The sequence below is a fragment of the Anguilla anguilla genome, chromosome 1, assembly GCF_013347855.1.
Source record: "Anguilla anguilla isolate fAngAng1 chromosome 1, fAngAng1.pri, whole genome shotgun sequence".
NCBI classification, from domain to species: Eukaryota; Metazoa; Chordata; class Actinopteri; order Anguilliformes; family Anguillidae; genus Anguilla; species Anguilla anguilla.
The window spans coordinates 25,928,417-25,950,481 of record NC_049201.1 but is presented as its reverse complement, the minus strand read 5'-3'; the positions used below and the strand labels follow the sequence as shown (position 1 = coordinate 25,950,481).

Below are 22,065 nucleotides of genomic sequence, written 5' to 3'. Positions count from 1 at the left end.
TTATGTTTTTGGTAGTCTTTTATTGTTGTTTTTTTGATCGGGAGAGAGTGATGTAATAAAATGGAGCGTTCTGCACCTCCAGGGACAGTTAGCTGCTGTCCATTTCCGCCCGGATCTCCTCCAGCTTACGCGTCAGCTCGACGGTTAGGGCATGCTCTCCTCCGTGGGTCACCTTCATGACATCATAGGCCTGGCGGAAGGGAGGGGTAGGTAGGGGGGTGAGGTGCATTCGCATTGTAAATGGAATGCCTGTGTACAGCCTCCATAAGAGAAACAGGACGTATGGATTTGGGTTATTGTACAAAATGCCACGGATGCACTTGGCACAGATTGCTCAGATGCATGTGACTAACAGGTCTTGTTAGGACCAGCAGTGCAAAACAGGTGGAGGTCGGAAACTTCTCAAGGAGATCAGGCTTGCAAAGTGATGTAGGACACAGGTGATGACTGAGGTTGGCTACATGCACAGACAAGACGATCTTGGGCCTGGACCAAGGAACAGATGTTGTCTGTACAAACTAGACAATCCCTCTGCCCTCTGAATATTCTTACCCAAGGAGATTCTGGTCAGTAACAGTAGCATGCAATTCTACAGTAGCTAGGGATATTCTGTCCTTAACTTTGCCTCTTAATGAATATTCAGAAAGACCCATCTAACCACAAGAATACTGACAAAGAACAATATCAGGGGACAAAACTTTTGCTAAGAAATTACATTGACTATCTGTGGCAACACCTTAAGTTTCATAGTTAGTGACAGCAGAAATTCGGCCCACATCCAAACAGCAAGGCCAGCATTAGCCCCATACATTACCTGTCTCAGAGTCTCTTGGGCCTCAGCCAGCCTGCCCAGGAAGTGCTGCAGTTTCCCCACTCTCATCAGCTGGATGGCCCGAGCGGGGTGGGGGTCAGGGTAGTACAGTCTGTGAAAGAGATATGAGTTTTAAGGTTTTAAGGACCTGAGAGAATGTTCGAGAACTACAATTCCCAGTTCACAGCGCTTCCCTCGAAAATTATCTGCCTATTTTGGAAAACCCCCACAATAAACTGTTTCATGTTTGACATTTTATTCAACACAGCAGGCTATTGTTTATGTATTACATTGGTTATTTATTATTTATTACAGCAAAATATTATCAAGGACAAGAAAACTAAACAAGGTTATCACCTTAACAGAAAATATAAAAATTTAAAAATATATTTTACACACACATGTATGTACAGTATATATGATATACACACATTGCAGAGGATATCTAAAAGACCCAAGTCTGGGATCTCTGTTTATACAATATCTAGCATACAACACAAGCCAATGTGCTGAAGGTTGTTCACGCAGGACAGAAATGCAGTGACACTGATATTAACAGGAGACCAGGTAACACTGAGCAACCTGTCCCCATGGTAAACTCGGGCTCTCATTAGAGTGTAAACCCTTCTGAAGTCAAATACCTGCTGACTACACCATCACTGCAGGTGTAGAAGAGCAAAAGGACTGTAAATGATCTGCGTGGCTGTGCGTTTGTTACGCCCCATGATAAAGCTGGCTTTGGTGAATCACAGTAACGAGAGAGCCTGCATCATAAGCAGTGTTTGAATAGGACCTCGCAACAATAACAGGACTGCCACCGCATGCCCGCATGCAGTAAAAGAGCAGATGTGCACACCTTCGGTCGAAGCCTCCGCTCCAACGCAAAGGGCTTAAGCGGTTTTCCACCGAAGCCGGGGCACATGGGAAGGCAGATAAAGGGGAGGGAGGGGCTCGCAAGGCCCATATGCCCCGGTCAGCACTTTCGTATGCACAAGACTGCAGGGTCATCACTCTCAGTGGCACCGAGAAGCCTCTTGCATTCACTGCGATACTCAATGGAGCCCTTTGTGTGTGCGCGTGCGTGTGTGTGTGTGTGTGTGTGTGACTACAGTGAGCTCCAAATGTTTGGGAAAAAGACTTTTTTTTTCTTGATTGGCTCTGCACTCCACAATTTTAGATTTGTAATCAAACATGCAATCATTGTAATCATTCACATGTGGTTAATGCACAGCTTTTTTTCTCAGCTTTTATTTAAGGGTACTTTTAAACACTTTGGATGCACAATGTAGAAATTATAGAAAATCTTCTACATAAGCCCATCCCCCCCCCGATTTTAGGGCACCATAATGTTTCGGATTATTAATGCTATGTAAATGCAAGCAGTCACTTTTTTTGTTTGTACTTCATTGCATATCCTTTGCATACATTGGCTGCTTGAGGCAAATTGTTGCCTTAAATTTTCTCATTAGCATATGAAACGCACGTTCAATTGGATTCAGATCAGGTAAAGGGTTTGGCAAGGATTTTGAGCAGTTCTTTTTGGCCTTCACTCTTTGCTCTTGCCATGACTCTGAATCTTAGTCGTCCCTGTCCAACAAGGCCTTTTTCCAGAAAGCTGCGGGCTCTTTCAGGTATTTTTTTGCAAACTATAACCTGGCCATTGTGTTTTTATGGCCAATTAGTGGTTTGTACCTTGCAGTGTAGCTCCTGTTGTTGGGTTTGAGACAGGGTTTTTCTTCATTATGCTGAGAATTCTTCAGCCATTAACTGTAAAGGTCTTCCTAGGCCTACCAGGCCCTTCGCAATTGCTGAGCCCACCTATGCTGTCTTTCATCAGTTGATTTTGGTAAGCCTAACGTTAGGCCTACGTCTCTCACTGTTTTTTTTTCATATTTCTCAGCACAACTCCGGTCCTTATGCTGATACACACTAATAACAAACTCCAAAGGCAATCAAAAGCCTATAATCAAGAGTAGACTAGTCAAAATTGAAACTGGAATGAAAATCAGCATTTACAGGGGTTCCACAGGACTGAGTTTGAAAACTACTGAGGTATTGAAGTAGTTCCATTCGCAAGTTTTCCATATTGACTTCCAGTGCTTATTCACTAGCATTCTGTTACTTAGCTAGCTAGCATCACCTAAGAGCTTTTGTGTGTCATGAGACTTCATGAGCCAAACAAACCTTTGGGTAAACTCACACAAGTGAACCGGTGAACCAGCCAGTTAGTATATTAGTCAGCAAGGTATATATAGTGTACAACATAGCTAGCATCACTAGCTAGCCAAGTACATGTGTTGCATGTTAGCAATTGATAGCTGCAAAGTTGTGTAGCTGCTCAATGAAATTCAAAGATGTCTGTGCAGTTTTGTAGTCTTTATCCATTTTCCAGACAGCAGAGTTGATACATCCTCTAAGTATATTTTTGCAGGTGCTCTATGTGATGGACCACTATTTATTATTTTAAATCCATTAAAAATGTAGGTATTTCATTTTTCCTGTAAATTTCAATTTTATTTATTTATTTTTTAAAGAAATGAGTCCCTTAGATTTCAGGAGATGAAGAACGAAAAGTGCTGCATGCCTAATGATGTACATGTTTCCTCAGAATTGCTTTGTTAAGATACGGGCTTAATTAAATTAGTAATTAAGTTAATTACTGAAATTGCGAAAATGCATTAAGGAAGCAGGCATGCATTTACATGTGTAATTGAACTTCAGCTGTTCCCTTCATGTCTATTTCAGTGGCAGAAGGGTTGAAAACACATAGCAGAGAGACAACAAAATAACAGTGTGGTGGGGAGACGTACAGAGAAGAAAGGGAGTGGAGAAGAGAAGAAAGAGTGCAGAGATGAGGAAAACTTGGTAGAGGAGAAAGGGGTAAAAGGAGAGATGGAAGAAAAGAAGATTGCAGAGGAGAGTGGGAGAAAGGACAGTGTGGAAAGAAGTGAAAGTGAAGAACGAGGAGAGAAGAGGGGAGTGGACAGGTGTAGAGAGGAGATATGTTGCTTTTAAGCTTTAAGGCAGCCCTGCATAGTACACTTGCACTTAAGTAGGAGTTGAACTGTATGCCAAATTACTGAGTTGATGTTTTAGTGTGCTATATAAAGCTGATCCACTTGATTAATCTAAAATATGGTCAAGGTTATATGGAAAAAAGAGTAATCAAGCTGTAGATGGCCTTATTTGCATCTGGTTGGTATCCTAAAATTAACTGGGAGCCTGGGCATGGTGGGTAACGTAGTCAGAAGGGTCTCTCGAGCCATATCCCCATGCGTTGCCAGGAGTCCTCCTCCTCCATTTGTTACCCTCTCTGCTTCCTGCCCGTCTGAATAATGCAGAACACATGCAAAAAATGAACTGGGAGCCAATGTAGGGAAATGAGCACTGGGGTAAAGCAATACCACTCCTGTGTCCTTGGCAATACCCTGCCTGCTACATTTTGTTTTAGCTGCAGTTATCCAATGGCACAGTTGGGAAGGCCAAAAAAGGGAGTTACAATAGTCCAGTCCAGTTGAAATAAAATGGTTGATTTTCTCAGCATCTGGCAATAATAAAAAAAGATCTTATCTTTGCTATCCTTCCAAGATGATGAAAAGAAACTTTGGTAATGTTTTAAACATGTGATTTCATACTTACTTCCGAGTCCAAGATTACTTCAAGATTTCTGACTTCAGAGTTATATTTGTTTCCGGCAAAACAATTCTCTTTGCCTCTTTTGACCTAGTATAACTGCCTCTGTTTTGTTTTTGTTCAGTTAGGGAAGGTTTGTATAATCTCATTTTTTACATCAGACAAGCATTTGGCAAGAACCCCAGCTGTAGAGCTTTCAACACTTAAACACAGCTATGTATAATCAACATACCTATGAACAGACACACCATTAAAGTGAATAATATTAAAACGAAGTGGGAACAATAAGGGTCCAAGAACTGGGCCCTGTGGGACATCACAAGTAATACTGACCTTTCTTGACTCATCAAGAGCAACAAATACTTTCAGTGGGATAAGACTCAAACTATATTCCAGACAGTTCTATTCCATTTTATGTTGTTCAAGTAAAAAGCTGTGGTCCACAGCATTGAATGCAACAGGTTTAAATAAAACCAAACACTAAGGTTAGCCATTTTCTGCATTGTTTTGTAGGCCATTAGCTACCTTGATTGGAACCTTTGCAAAGAAAAGGGAGGTTTGAGTTTAGTCTAAAAGCTGGTAACTTAAAATGACATGTCTAGATCAGCCTTTTTGAGTAAAGGTTTATCAACAGTGAACAGTTTACCACTGCAAAGAGAACTAGACAGAATACTAAGAATGTCCTTGGAAAACTTGGTTGGTAAAGGATCTGGTGGGCAGCTTGTTGAATTATATTAATTAGGCGTTATATCTGTAGATGAAAATGATTTACCTCTGAATGTAGTGGTACTTATAAGCTTGAGATAACAATATATTGTCATATATAATATTTAAACATTGAGTCAAGCATTTCATAATTTTAATCTCCAATTTTTAAATGATCACAATGTGTAAAGTTGTGGCTCTAGTTTCTCAAGATAACCACTCAGATATATCAAAATCCTGAGTTAGACACGATCTCCCCCATCCATCCTCTTGCACCCCAAAAAATGTTTTTGTTTATTTATAGGGGTGCCATTGATCCAACTGGCAACTCTAAAAAGGAGACTCCATTCAACATAAATCCAAACATCTGTTTTCAGACCATTGACATTGGTGCTAGAGTTACACATTTTGGAACTGAACAATTGGGCAAGGCATGCCCGGGGAAGTGAGCGAAGATTATCTGCAGTGACAACATGCGAGAGAACCCCCTCACACAGGGCGTCACTGCCACCGCTGCGGTCACACACTCTTCGCACCCCGTTACCGAGTTACCATCCTCTCCACATCGCAGTTGCCAGGCACCAGATGGACATTGTGTCTGATGCCCGGCTTTACTGGTGTTTCACCATAACACCGTACTGCATTTACCGTCTGTTGCACAATTAGCGGAAGGGGGGGTAAAAAAAATCTTTCTTCCACTCTTTAAGCCATTAAGGCAGATATCAAAGTCAAGTACAAGATGTGCTCATATTTTATTCATTTGGGTTAAAACAGAGGTGGGTAGATAAAAATAACATTCATGAAGGATATGCACTCACAGCTGTTCAGTAAAGGTGAGGCTAAAGATTAAAATATTTCCACATTCTCCCGTTGTCAGTGACATGGCGCTATATTCTGAGGCTAATTGTTTATACTCCAGCTCTTAACCAGACGGGCAGGTTAATTAGAAATGGCCATGCATTTCACTGATGAAGGCAGTGCGCGCGCCATCTTAACAGAAAAAATGTTGACTGTTGAATCTTACTGCAGTATTATCTGCACGCGTGACTGAAAATCCTGTTTGTCTGAGGAGCTGAATGCATAATCCAGCGCCAATAACTCAACGATGGCAAGAATTCAATCGATATCAATAGCATCCGCTGCATTGCGAGGGGGCAATCGCCTGATCTTGAGGGGTGAGTCCGTTGCTTTGGCAACAGCAGAAAGGTGTGGGTCTGGGGAAAGCCCCATTGACTTTTCATTAGCGAGAGTGCCATCATTCTATTAATCTTAGAGCACGAGATCATAAAAAGACCCTCTGCTGGGTAAAGCACTATAGGAGAGGAATATTAATTTGCGATTCCACATTCGACGCACAGCAACTTGTTCAGGGATTCTGGAGAGGTGAGCTGCTTGCTGACGACGACGTCCCATCATTAATTTGCCTGGCAGCGGCGACGGCAAGCTCTCGGAAGCTCTGCATTGTAATTGAAAGCCAGGCATCACACAGTGCCCCTAATCAGCGCACTCCTGTTGCGCTCATGAAATCAATCATAATTACATAGTTTGCCATCTGCCATGGATATATGGAGATGGTTTGTACTTCGTCACCCCTTCCGTGGAAGAAGCCTCTGGAAACAGTCGGTTACAGGAAGACCAGCTTCTAAACTCCGGCCATACGAAAACTCAGGATGCTTAGTCACCATTTGTGTCAGGAATGTGTTAATGTAGAAATGGCATGGCGTCAAAAAACCTCTTAAATGTTTTTTTTTTTTTTTTTTTTTGTTACATACCTTTTATACCTCGGCCCTCACCGCCATTATTTGCCCGTGGTTATAAAGTGACAGCATAAGAAGCGAGCACTCTAAATGTGAAGCTTTGTGCAGACTCAATGAGTCACAGTGCTGTCATCCTGACCCAACAGTCACCTCCTCAGCGCCCGCCTCCCCAGCCCCTTCGCCGCCGCCCCCGCGCATCACCTTGCGGTCAGGGGATTGCGTTTGATTTCTCAGAATGGCGAGACCATTAGCGCATGTCCTGGAGCTTGTGCGGCGCTAGCCCAATCTTGCGCTTCCGCTAGCCTGCTACTGCTCACACGCACATCCATAAAAGGCCGTTCTGTTTTCCAGAAGCTGCGGCAATATCCAGTTCACTGTTCGGCCCGGTCAGATCTCTCCCGTGGATGGAATCTGTTGGCTCTCTGAACTCTGTCTCTGCATGGCTACTGTGCTCTTTCAAAGACCGATTTCAGGGGTCCACGTTTAAAGATCCATTCATGCCTCTTCCCCCTTTAGAAGCAGCACTTCTGACGTTTCAGTTGTTTCTTATGTTATGTCAAAAAATGAAAAAGGTCTGTTCCTTTCATTAAAAGATCAAAAACACTGACTCTGCCCTTTCAGCATAATAGCCTCAAATTCCACACCGAACTTGCCTATCTGGCAGTTTCCATGAACACCCTGTTCATCAAAAACATAATTCAGAAAAGCTATATTTTCCTTCTTTTTCTCCAACAATAGAGTCATTTCTTCATCCTCCTCCATCCCCTCACAAAACCTAAGCATTTTGGATTCTGTAGTGGGGAACGAGCCTTTCACATAATAACAAAGAATCTTTCCGGTGATCGCTCTGTAATCTCTATGTTTGTCATGCTTTCAGTTTTTAATGTTTAATTTGCACAGTATTAAATAATATTATGTCACGAGTACTTACTTAAACAGTCATTATAAAATATGCATTCCTTTCCATGTTTCACTGAGAAACAATATTACACGTCTGATGGCTTATCACGCAACATTAGCCGCATTCATTTCACAATTAAATGTGTACACTTTGTTCTGCTGGGATTCCTCATTGGTGATGAGATTTTGTCTAGTTGTCAGACTCCCTTAAGCAGCATGACATAAACAACAGGCAAAAACAAGGAGAAACAGAGAGGGGAGGGGGGGGGTTCTGTGAATACGGAGGGGCAATCAGAATATGGAGGACGCAAAAAAACAGCACACGAAAAGATGGTGAAAATGCAGACGCCCGGTTGCGTTTTTAGCCGAAAGGCATGCAATCGACACTTAAGAAAAAAAAAAAAAAAGTGGATTGAAAAAAATTCAGAGTGTTAGGGTTGCGCAAATAAACTCTGACAGAAGTCGGAAGGCGAGAAGCAGCGGCACTGACTCACACAACGCCATCACAGCTTAACGCTGAACCTCGCAACGGTGTCTGTAGTTACCGTTACCGGCTGCAGTGCAAGCTCTAGCTTAGAATAGTATCAATGCTGAGAGGGATAGTGTCACAAGCATTCTGACTGCTCCCAACTACACGCACATTCCAACCATCTCTTTGCCATTATGCGCATGCTGTGATGGGTAGGGAGAAGTTTGGACAAATAACACCCGGTTTGAGCCTTCACAACTACAGAGAAAAGGTTTTATTACAGTACTGTGCAAACAGCTCAGTTTTTGACACAAAGAAAAAAGCTTCAGAAATTTTTTTAGAAAGGTGCTTTTGGTCTCGTTGTATTTGTTCAGTGCTTGCAATAAAACAAACAAATAAACAAAAAAAAAAGTGGTATGTGCTGCATTTATTGAATGTTTTTATGAATATGTAAATTCTGAGTATGTCTTAGCCTACAGAGAATGGGTGCCTTAAGATGCAAGCCACAACATATAGATAAAAACATTAATTCATTCAATAATGCACATATGCACAGAAGCACGTGTGCACACACACACGGACACGGTCACACACACATGCACATGCAAACACAGGTGGGTTGGACTCCGGTCTATGCGCTACGACACACACACATGCATGCACACAGGCACCCACACGCACACACTCACACGCGCACGCACAGGTACACGCACACACACACACACACACACACGCACACACAGGTGGGTTGGACTCCCACCGGTTTTTGGCCCTAGGTGGTCCTAGGTGCTTAACTGAAGTCAGTTATTGGCTAGAGTCCAGTCCACACACCTTGTTTCCAAGGCCCAGATTAGCCACTGAACCAGGAAAACCTGCAGACTTGATTTGGAGGACTGGAGAACACACAGATAAAAACTGAATTCCTAACATTTCATAAAAACAAAACATTTTTTGGGTGAAGGGGGAATGGAGGCGGCGGGGAGGGGGGAGGTATAAATGAGATGCTCTTCCATCTCAAATGAGTAATTCTCCAGTGAACTCCCTCACACAGCAGTGCTCTCAGCGCAGCACTGTAGGACGTTACTAACAGCCGGCTATGAGGCCGCAAGCAATCTACGATGATTCATAATACAGCGGCCCCACAGCACTGCTAGTTTCATAACAAATAATATGAAATTTTGATGAAGATTTTATTTTGTTCTTGGAAAAAAAAAAGCCAACAACAGGAAAGCAGCACTCCCTGAGAACACATCCCCCCGCTGCACAGAGAGAAGGAACAGAAGGGTTTGTGTTGTTGTGCCCTGTTTGGTTTACTTTTTTCTTACCCTGCTTTTCAGTCTCCCTGCATCTCGATTGTCACATTAAGTAAAAAATATTAATATACCAAAAAAAAAAGGAGGGCGGCGGGAGGCGGCACAAAGGGGTTTAAAGCTTCATGAACACTGCCGTTGCATAAATTTAGCTGACAGAGTAAAGATAAGGAAGCCTTTGTTGTCGCGTGCTTTTGACAATGCCGCAACGACTGTGTAAACACTCAAATTCCTTGCTCCACAGAATCGTTTGCGAGGCGCAACATTACAGATAACATCTGATATGGTTCCATTTCACGTGTTAATCAGGGCAAACAAATTAACTTTTTAAAAGTCCTATTAATGTTCCCAAGATTACACTGCATACAGCACACTCAAGTGTCACTACTCAATACTGCTGCTTATGTTGATAAATTAAGGATGAAATAAACATCAGATCAATGTGACGATAATCCCATCCATGCATATAGTAAAACGACATTCGCGAATGATCGTTACAATATGAATGTCACTCATCTTTAACCCTAATTTATGAAACACTTGACATATACTTGCAGAGCTGTTAGCATTAACATGCTATGTTTATGCATTACATCCTTATGTATTACGTGAAACTGCACCGTAAGCCACGGGTGAACTGAGGGAATTAATTAACGCTAGGCTACTTGATCAGGATGGGGGGGCGGGGGGGGGTAACATTTACGGCCCAAAGAGCAATGCCGAGCCCCAGCACGACCCTGTCCGGAGGACTTCCGAAAGCTTGGCCCTCAGCTGTGAACTTGGACTGAACCTGCCCCTTTTCACATGACAGCGCACCAACAGCGGAAATTCCCGATGAAAGAGCGACCCATTCATCCCTCCCGGCTCTCTCTGTCTCGCTCGCACACACACACCCTCAATTTGTGCGGAAAAGAAAAAGGAAATTGCTCACATGACGACCCTCCGCTGATCCAGATGCTCATCTTCCAGAACGTTCCATTAGTCGGATGTATTCAAGCCCACGTGGAAGGGGGAGAAGGGCTTTGCACGACTGACTGTAGTCACGCTGCCTATCGGGACCTTAAAAAGCACGCACTGTGAAGGAAGGGCCAGACCAGATCTCTCACACTGCCTTTGCTCCAGATGGTCAGCGATAGCCACCTCCCGACCCACACGCAAATCTCCAGCCTGTTCAATTTCAATAAACTAGCAGTTTTTTATTTTTATTTAAAAGAGGGCAGAACTTTCACTGGCCAGTCAAGTCATTACATGGGAGTCCCAAGGATGTTTCTGAAAACTCTGGAGGTTTTCAAGACCAGTATTGATATGGTGCTAACGCTAAATACGATGTTGTTTTATGGTAAACCGAGCAATAGGTACACTTTAGTAGTAGGAGAATGGCAAGCATTGTTGGGCTGTTCTCCTTGTCATATTATGTTAAGAGTTACACTAAAAGCAAGGCTGCCTACCAGCCCACTCCACCACACACCATTTCAAATTTTACATCACTTGACCAGAGTAGTCACATTGAGATCGACATCTCTTTTTCAAGTGAGCCCTGGAGGAAACCGGAGTACCCGGAGGAAACTCCATGCAGAGAGAATCCAGCCGGCCGGGACTCGGACCCAGAACCCCCTTGCGAGGCAACAGTGCTAACCGCTGCACCACTATGATCAGAGCAACACTGCAAAGCAGGATCAGGGCAACAGCTCAGAGCAGAGCACCACAATATCTTGTCCTGCAGGAGGTTCCCTTGAGGGCTCCCCTACCCCGACTTGGCTTGGTTCTGAAACCATTCAGTTGAACGGAGACTACCACGTGATTTGAATTTCTATGACTGCTACTTTGTTTTGGATGTCGACAGATCAAATTTTGTTCGTCAAATTTTTCATTTCTTTCCTGAAATACATTTGTTTGTAGTTGCAATTTACACGTAGCCAGAGCCATAACCCGTAAGATACACACGCACCTGGAAAACGCTCCTCCGTATTCGGCGAGGCGAATTCCGGGGCCCTGGCTGTTTGTTCAGCTCAGCGAAGTCATTGGTATTCTGTGTACGGCCTATCCAGGAGATGAACTGCAGTGTACACTTCCTGGTTTCAGCCCGGGTTGATTAAACTGAATGCCGCGTGTGCTTGGGTACGGATTTTGCTGCACCGCGCCACCTCAGGGTTACTGCTGGCTCCAGCCTATGGAGTTACGTGTCATGGGGGTATTTCACGCCAGCGTAATTGTGTTTCCGAGCAAGATAATTACAGCTCTCCAAGCATTGATTCGGTATGAAATAAAATACTTTTTAAAAATCAATATCTGCTTTTATTTATGTAGAAATTTTGTCATTGTACTCAGAGCTCCCCCCTCTTGCTCTCCTCATAAACCAAGGAGTGGTGATGTCCATAGCCCATAGTGGGCGCCACATATATTTTTATTTTACCCTTATTTTACCAGGAAGCAATGCTGAGATACTTCAAGATTTACTTTGCGTAATGTGCTATATTCCAAATTTTCTAAAATAAATAAATATACAATCCTTTGATGACATGACAGAGCTTGTCATTTGTTTCATTACTGTCATCTCTCCCACTCAGGCGATGTGTACTGGGAGTTCTGCCACAAAACAAATTACTGGGCATCTCCATGATGGGGGCTGCATGTCAGCGGTGGCTGAGGTAAACTCACCATTTCTTCACGGCAAGACTGCTCTTAGAGCTTTAGATGAAAGGCACTTTATGAATACAAGCCATCATTTTTATTGTGGTTGAGAAACAAACCATCATTCTATTGTGGCAGGCGGCAGAGTAGTATAAAGGGTAAGAAGTTGGTTTTCTAACTTGAAGGTCATAGGTTTGATTCCCAGGTAGGACACTGCCATTGTACCCTTGAGTAAGGTACTTAACCAGCAATGCTTCAGTCTATATCCAGCTGTATAAATGGATGCTATGTAAAAAAAAAAAAAAATTAAATAAAAAAAAGGCGCTCTGAATAAGAGTGTATGCTAATGCCTGCAATGGAATGAAATTGTATATTTTTTTCCTTGAAATATCTGAACATGTTTACATTTCATAAATACAAGCCTCATTGTTTTTGCATTTTTTTCTTGAAATGACTAAACATTCACATTGTGAAATACAATTAGCATTTTTTTTTACTGCGAAATATTACGCAATCACCTTGACTAATGAAAAAGATGTGCAATAACTGGCTGAGGGTGTCTGTTCCACAAACAAGCAAATGAAGAGAGAAATGAAATCTTCTGTGGGAAAAAGCCAAAGCAGTCTACAGGCCACCCACACCGATAAACAAATTATAACTGAAAAAACAAACCGGTTTCCATCTAATGCAAAACAGAGCTCATGTCATCAGCAGATATTCGGACTTCAATAATAAAACATACTTGGCTGCAGTATGCAGGAACATGTGAACCAGAAACCAAGGAGACAAAAAAAAAGAAAAAAAGCTGATGACAGCTTATGAAGTCTTGCCTCGTGTGTGGCAGCTGTACACAGGAGCTTCCGCTCACGGGAAATCAACTATTACTTCCCACCTGCCGGAAGATGCTGCTCCCGAGACTAGGCTAAACCTTGTATGCACGTGCGTTATTTTCTTGTATAGGTGCCAGCTTTCCCGCCAAACAGGAAGTCTACCAATATGGAGCACCACCAGCGCTTGACTGGCTGGCCACTGCACCTGCGCAATTGGCACTCACCCCAAAAAACTTGTATTGTCACTGGAACCTGCCCACTTGCCTAGTGCAGATTGCGGTTTTGTCAAGGCAACAATGGGAGGAACTAAACTGCCAACCTGTTCTAGTTAAAGCATTCTGTGGTAAAAAAGATTAGATTGATTCAAATTGTGACTACGCCACAGGAATGTTTGTGGTGACTCTCCACTGAGCCATGTTCACCATTAACTTTTTCTGGTCAACCAAGACATAATTATAACAGTAGAATGTCAATATATCTCCCTTACGGCCGGACCCAAGTGGAAGATCTATGCACATCCAAGTCGTCTTGACTGGAACCCCTCGCAACCCAAACTTCAACAAAGTCTTCCTGGAGCCCACGTGCATCTAGCGGACTTGAACCAGCTGACGAGTTGACACTGTTTGTTGCTGTGTGGCTATGATATTTCACCAACTTGGACTCTACAGATGTACAAAAATTCTGATTGGTTGTTGAACTCAATTGTTTCTGATTAAACCTGACTAAAACATGATTAAAACAGAACCTCACTACAAAAACATGGAGTCATACACGGCATCGACTTTGACAACAGTTTTGGGGTTCATCTCTGTCTGCCATCGCTGACAGCATCACAGAAACAGAAGTATATTGAGGGAAATGTGAAGCTGAACAGAAGAAAGGGAACATAAATGCGAAACATATGGTGACGATTTAGAACGTGGTCATATCAGAGCCTGGTGCCCAGGAACGTGCTCCGATTTCCTCCACACCCCTGGATTAACTGCTTAATAGCCCAAATTTACATAATAATTACGCGCCGGCCGGCTCCCGCGTTCGCCGTTAATGAAAGCGTTCTGCCGACTGGGCGGGAAATCCGGGTGGTGTGACCTTCACTCCGCTCGAACCCTGTCCCGCCCAATGTCTCCTGTAGGCAATAGGGCCCGACTCGCAAGGTCAGCCATTTTCTGGAAGGTGAGATTCAAGGCAACAGCAGTGGTCGAAAACACCTGTCGCTGTGAGCAATTGCAGGTGTTACTTGGAGCAGGTACAGTACTCTCAGGGATGGGAAAGAGGGCTTTCAGAGTCCCATAATAGGGCGTTTCAATGAACTGTCAATCACTTGACCAATAAAGATTATCTCCACAGCATGCTACAAGGCCTTGGGTTGGATCAGTCAGCCATTTTGAGCTTTTTTTCCCTGGTGTGTTGAAAGTTGGCTGAAGGCTATATCCCATTATTGTAGATTATCCTTTTAGGCGATTCAATAGCCCAAAGCACTCCTAGGCCCCATTTTCGCAGACTTAATACAACTGAATTTGAAAAGCACCAGAACAACAACTTTGAGCCCCTGCTATTTCCATTATATCAAATGATTACAGAGCATAGAGTAGTGCACAAAGCAGAGAGTGAGGAAGGAAGGTCTCCATGTCTTCCATAGTGATTGCGCTGCAGTCTCCAAACAGACTGTGTGGATTTGGAAACACGCCATCAGCCCAATGTTTCTACGCTTGTCTTTTATAGAATAAAAGACTAATTAATCCCTAGGAATCACTCATAATGAGAATACTGGGGCTATCATCTGGATATGCAGAAGGCTTTTCTTTTCTTTACAGATTCCCATCCATTAAGTATCTCTCCCAACGCAGACCAATTCAAACTGTATAAACCGCCACACATCAAACAAAAAGCAAAAACAATGACCAAAGATAAAACGTACCAAAAAAAAAAAAAATAAAATCTTTCACAGATTATGCTCAGAGTGAACTGTCTCATTAATGTATTGCTAATGAGCCTTGCCACATCTCACCTAAGATAACAATGCATGCATACATCCCCCACCACTCAAAGGCTTTAAAGTATTCACAAAGGAAATACGTGTATACTGTTTCAGATAGCTGACAACATCCCGGTCTCATTTATGAACTGAGAACGAGACCGAGTCATGATAAATAAATAAATGCATTCTCAGTCATACGTGAAACCTTTTGCGAAATGTAGGCTACTTGCTTTACGTTTAATTTCGTATGAACTGAGAGTGAAACCAGGTTGCTGACAAAGAATGTTCTCTGTAGGAGCTGTCATTTAAGTGGGTCAGTCGAAAACTATTTTTTATTTTTCAGCCGGCAGGAAACCGTTTCACTAGATTTTAAAGAAAGATTTTGTTTATGGAAAGTTTTTTTTCAAAAGTATATATTTCTTCCTGTACCCTGCCAAGAAAAATTCTCCCTGTATTCGATCTATATAGCTGTAAAAGTTAAGATGCAATGCATAGGTCTGAACTGAATGTGTCACACGCCATTCTTCACATGGGTTTAGGCAATTAGGAACCAATGTCATTAGTACATTTTTCATGGAGTTTTGTAGCACACCATTAACACGCAGTTCATGAATTTAAAGATGTTTCGTTAAATATTTTTAAATCTGGAGAGCACACACATTTCATCCCATTGCTTAGTTTTCCGGCTGCAATTATTCAATTAGTTCATTTTGTTTAAATTTTAATAACGAGATTAAAGGGAAGTTCAAAGTGTAAAATCCAGAAAAGGCCATCCATGAATAATGAGCTCCCACAATATTGATTTAATTATTTAATACTCTCTTGTGTGCTGGGATTTAAACACACTGCATGCCAATTGATTTTTATTTTCTTTTTTGCTGGGTGAATTGAGTTTTACGGGAGTGAAATAATTCCATACCGCTCTCTCCCAGATATCATATGATTTTTTTCCCCTTTTCGTCAATTGAAAATGAACAAACGCAACCAAGTGTCTTGCGGCCGTGGGCGAGTTAAATAAAATAATGAATAAATGATGGAGGAAAAAAAAACATTCCATTTCCATGCAAATTTATGGGAACACAAGAGTGCATTATCGCAAAGCCGTATTTGCCGGGAAGTGAAATGTAACCTGTACAGCAGGCACGGTATCAGCCATCCGCTCTTGTCGTTAGATGAAGCATCTATTATGCAGTTTGAACTAGCCAGGTGCTTGTCGTAAGCGTGGCTGGTATTGGTTTTTCAAAAGCCCTCAAACACTGGGAAATTAGAGCGGGGGGGGGAAGAGAGAATGGGAGAGGGAGGCGGTGAGGGAAAGAGCATGAGAGGAGACAGAAGAGAAAGAGAGAGAGAGTGAGAGAGAGAAATGGGGGGGGGGGGGGGGTACAAATACCTCTGCAGTGCACAACCACACTGCAGCACAATGCAAACCATCCTCCAGGATTGCAATGTCCATGGCGGGTCACCCATTAGCTTCCAATGCATAAGAGAACTCCAACGAGAAAAGGCACAACTGAAAAAATAATGACATTAAAAGACAATAAGCCCTTTTTCTACTGAAACATGCCAAGGGTCATATAAACTGATTGATGTAAAACAAGGATTTTCTATATGATTTTCCCCCCAATATAACTCAAGCTCGATTCCATCCAGGTTCTGTTCCATTGTTCATGAATCCCCAAGACCTTTATGGAAAAATCGTGTTTGAACTGTTCACAGTTCAGCGCCTGCAGAACAGATCCATGTAGAGCAAAAGGGTATGGAGTGACCTAGCGAGGGAAAGCTTTCACCACAAGCATGTGTTTCAGCCTGGGCGGTCATTAGCCAACTATGACTGGGAGTCAACCGGTTAGCCCCACCAGGGGTAGAGTGGGTTTAAGTCAGCCAGGGGTCGCCTGCTAGCTCTCCTGTAGTACTGTGTGATTCTGTGTGAGGGAAAGCCAAATTTTCTAACATGAAGTTGACTGCAGAGTGAGAGGATGCAAGTTCTTACTAAGGAGTACATGACTGTCATCGGCGTGAAAAAGATCAGTCTCGTTTCATAAAGGCCTCGAGTTTTGTAAGGAAATCTTTAAATAAAATAAATAAATAAATAATAATAATTTGTGTCTTCCAAGATTTCAACAATGCTTCTCAAAATCTACTCCACGAGTCAACCTGCTCCCAGGGAACCAAAAAAACAAAACAAAAGATTCATCCAACTTCTTTGTTTCCAGACCTTAAATTCTCTTAATTATCCACAGTTTTTGCATTCTCTGAATACATTATATGACATACACTTCTTTTTCCTGAAAATCATTGAACATACTGTCGTGAGCTCTGATGCCGACTGTCAATCAGCAGTTTGTGCAACTGCATACGTGAATGCCATGTACACATTCATGTACTGTGTGGATTACATACAAAGGTCCAGAGAAGCAGCAAAGTGCCGAGCATGGATCTGCACATGGATTTGTGTGATTTGGAGGGTGACAGACAGAGGGTACAGAGAGCAATTGCTCTTGTATGTCTACCATACATGGATCTGTTTGTTCTGAGCCAATAGATCAGCTGACTAATATTCTGATTTCTGGTCTGGTTCAGGTTGTATGATAATCTAACCGCTGTTGAAGGGATTTTGTGTCTTCTTTCATTACATCATCATCTTCATTCATCTCGACTAGGGGGGTCTAGAAACCGCCTGACCGGACCAAAAGGGGAAATAAGAATAGCGATTCCAGCTCCCATAAGGAGAAAGCCTCAGAGCTGCAATGTGCTTGGTCATGTGACTCCAGGCGCGTGAACTGAACTCGCTCGCAGGTTTCCATGGCGAGAAAGTGCTGAAAGGGCTCCACTGCTCCCATGACAATGTCACTACGCACTGGAGCTCGGCTCCAACAATTAAGGTGTAGCGGAAGGGGGGGTGGGCGAGACGTAGAAAATCTAATCTGCAGCGCACAGAGCGGGTCCTTCAATATGAGCACCTGGCCAATCACTTCACAGCTCTATACAATGTGCCTGGGAAGAGACCAGACATCAGAAATGACAGGTACAGAGCTCCATACCAGCATCTCTCACAGAGAGACCAAAGGAAGTCAAGCTAAAATAACTATTAGCTGTCATGTCCGGCTAGAGATTTAAAAAAAAAAAAACTGAATTGGTACAGTCAGATAAAAAAAGGAATACAATAGAGGGATAGAAATCCATCCTATCATTATGTACCAGCATTTTTTTTTGGCAGATTATGATTTCCCCCCCCACACCCCCTGACTGATTTCATGGACACTACAAATTACTACAAACAGGATTGTTGGCATAATTTTGCAGCCACGCAGAGTACGCTGTCCACCCATCCCAAACATGGAGAATGTGGTTGCAAATGTCCAGAGACCAAAAATCTTTTGGTGTGGATTGGCACTGAGAGTTTTAAAGACTTTTATATTTCAGCATTTCCTTCTTTGAGCTTAAAATCAATACGATCGCTTTTATTATCAGTATCAGCACTCTTAACATGCTGTATGATGAATATTTGCTTTATTGTTCTCTTACTTATTCATACTTTGAGCCAAAATTATCATCATTTTTTTGATGGTATGTATGCATCTCTGGAAAGAACACGGCATCAAGGAGAATCAGGATGCATACTTTGATCATTTTTAATTGCTGTCAAAAAAGAAAAAATAAACTAAAAGAAGACTGCAACCGCTGTACTAATCAAGGACAGGTGTTGGGGAATATTTTTATCAGTCGCATGATGTTGTGTGAATCACACGCTTTCAACAGAAATTCATCTGTTTTTGTAGGCTCCATTACTGAGTGATGTTCTTCTAAGATTCGAGCATGAACACCAAGCAGCTTTATTCTGTGGAAGATCAGAGGATTCGTATGAAAAATTAAAAGCCCCTCATTATCCACCGGAGCACGTTCAATGAAGCCATTAAGAAGGTGAAGGTGTATAGCACCACCATGATCCTGCCTAGATCAGGCCGTACATCCAAACTGGATGACCGTGCAAGAAGGACACTGCTCAGAGAGGCTACCAACAGACTAGTGGCAACTTTGAAAGAGATACAGACTTTCATGGCCAGTGCAGATTAAAGTGTCCATATGAGAACATCACCCCAAGCACTCTACAACTCTGGCCTGAGAAGTTAAGGGGATGTGGAATAAGCTGGCATATGCACAGACAGACACCAACATATGCTGTAGCATATGCCCTCTGCCCTGAGACAGAAAAAGTACTGTTTTGGCTGCCAAAGTATGAATGGACCAGCTTACCGCATGCATTTTCAGCAACGTCTGTGCAAGGACCTGGGAATAAGCCATAGACTTAGGCAGTTATGATATTTCAGTTTTGTTATTATATATTTATTTTTCAATAAAAAGTCATTTTCTCTGTAAAATGTGGAGTACAGTATGTAGATACACTGCATGGCCATAAGTACGTGAACACCTGACATCCAACATCTCCTCCAAAATTATAGGCATTAATATGGAGTTGGCCCACCCTTTGCTGCTATAACAACCTCCACTCTTCTAAGGAGGCTTTATAATAGAGCATTGCTGCAGGGCTTTGCTTCCATTCAGCCAGAAGAGCATCAGAGAGATCTGGTACTGATTGGGCAATTAAGCCAGGTTTGCATTTGGCTTTTCCAATTGATTCTGAAGGTGTTGGATGTGGTTGAGGTCAGGGCTCTGTGCAGGCCATTCAAGTTCTTCTACACCGTTCTCTACAAAACCATTTCTATATGGACCTCGCTGTGTGCCCAGGGGCATTGTCCAGCTGCAACAGGGAAGGGCTTTCCCCGCGTTAGGGAAGCACACAGTCTTCTAGAATGTGATTGTATCCTTTAGATTTGCCTTCACTGTTACTAAGAGGCTGCATTTGGAATGTATGTTTATACGTACATCATCCATAATATTTTAACCATATTTTACATACATAAAGTTAAAAAGAGAGACAATTAAGAAGCTGAATACTTGTTTTTCACCTCGACTAAAACACTGAAAGATATGTTTAGATCTCCAGCCGTAACCCACCTCCCGCAACACCCTTTGTGTCAGTAGCTCTCTTTTAATCTTCCAAAGCAGAAAGCGAATAGATCGCAGATAAAAACAAAAAAGCACATTTACGATTACAGACGCTTTAAAAATATTGCTCCAGAGAACAGAAGCCATCTTCCACAAATGCGAGTGACAACCGCAGTGACATTTTCTGCATTCCAGACGACGCCGAGTCGACACATTGCTTTGAGGTGATGGGCCCCGTTTCAAACCGGAGGAAAAGGCCTCCTCCCTTCTTCCCGCTCCCAAAATTCACAGTGAGAGATTTCACTCTTCGCTGCCGCTGCATACTGACAATCACAAAAGCTTGAAGGCAACAGTCTTTTTTATATTTAGCCTGAGGGTATGCAAGCGCAATGGGGGAAGAAGCCCTTTTTTTTTAAAGAAATTGCTTTCCAAATGGCAGAAAATGGAATCCAGCCCAAAGACGAAAGAGCACAGGGCCTCTGTAAACGTGAGAAACGTTTGTGCAGCGTTATCTGATCCTTTCAGCTGATGTAACGGTGAGGGAATGCTGTGGGAATGTTCTGAGCTTATATTAAAGAGAATGTATAAAAAGCCCAAAGACCAGAAGCATTATATGCTGAGAGATGTGAGGGCTCTCTCTCTCTCTCTCTCTCTCTCTCTCTCTCACACACACACACACACACACACACACATCTCTCTCTTGTGATCTGTGTGGTGCTGGAATACTCTCTATGATTGCTACCAATTAAGGACAAGCATAACCCAATATCTTCCTAGAAGAAGACGGTTATGCCACGTTAAAGCATAATATATTACAAATCAGTACATCTGTCACAGTGAATCTGCATAAGTCTCCCTTTCTTTCTATTATTATTATTATTATTAATATTAAGATTAAGATGATCATTAAGATTATCATTATGAAGATGATGATGATGATGATTATTATTATTATTATAAAATGTAAAGATCACAGCCTCGAACAAGATTAGATCCCTTACAGCATGGAGCATTGTTTGCAAAGCCTCCTTTGTATGGATCAAATGCAACACATGCAAAGCACGTCCACAGTGGTTACAGAAACACAAGGCGTTTCCCTCATCGCAGTATTTCAATCCTGTGTGCGAAGCGTGTGTAGACCATAGCTAAATCGGCAAGCTCAGAAGAGTCTTGATATCACAAGGCCAGAGGTGGAATACAAAATAAATATGTTCTAGCAAAGCTCTGTTAGCACAGCTCAGTTGTATTTGAATTTGAAAAATGCAGAACAATCGAAAAAGCTAAACAGAACACTATACAAGGTACAGCTATAGTTCTGGGGTCAAATTACATGCAAATAAAGTGCAGTGATGAAAACATAAATTACAAGCATGAAGGTTTAGCTCTGTCGTAATTTGGATTGGAAACTGAAATTTTCTAAATGCCTTTTCTCCCTAATTACCAACACTCAGTCAAGAATTATCAGCTCTCATGGCTGCAACTTGGATTTGGGAGAGCAGGCAAATGGTCTCCTGGAAAACAGATGTCAGCTATCGGTTCTCATAACACTGCAATCTAGCAGTCAGATATGAGTCAGAGTAAGACACTTGATGCGCAGTTCGGCAAGAAAACCTGGACGCCCAATGACCAATAGGGGGTGCTAGTGAGGCGCAATCATCCTGGCTTACCGAAACCTCCAATCCCTATGCGGTGCTAGCATTAATTCTGTGCTGCCCTGCAGGCTACTAGCCAGAGTCGACACTGGAGCAACCTGAACTTTGAACCTGCCCCTGGGGCCATTCCATGCATGAGGACGGTGCCTTAGAAGGTTGAGCCACAAAGAAGCCTCAGAAACTGGACATTTCCAAAACTTAAGTGAATTCCGTGTGTCAGTCTGCCTGTGAAATTTGGCAAGAGCTGCCAAAAAAAGTTTTAGTCTGGGCACAAGTATCTTCAGTATTATTCAAGAGAGATCCAGATGACCTGCACTCTGTTTTGGAAACGTGCCTCTAAATTTGCACCTTTATGGCAATTTTAAGGATTTACCTGGAGAGC

The 22,065-nt window shown here is 42.5% G+C and overlaps 1 protein-coding gene across 2 annotated transcripts in view; it reads right to left on the bottom strand.

Moving 5' to 3' along the window:
* smyd3 (SET and MYND domain containing 3) overlaps nucleotides 1–22,065 on the bottom strand; it is a 194,080-nt gene continuing 172,015 nt past the window's right edge. For both annotated transcript variants that reach the window (XM_035398656.1, XM_035398740.1), the window contains exons 11-12: nucleotides 815–923; nucleotides 1–190 (exon numbers count right to left, since the gene is read on the bottom strand). In XM_035398656.1, the coding sequence (XP_035254547.1) occupies nucleotides 89–190; nucleotides 815–923 (211 nt within the window). In that variant the 3' untranslated portion in view covers nucleotides 1–88. The remainder of the gene's footprint in view (nucleotides 191–814; nucleotides 924–22,065) is intronic.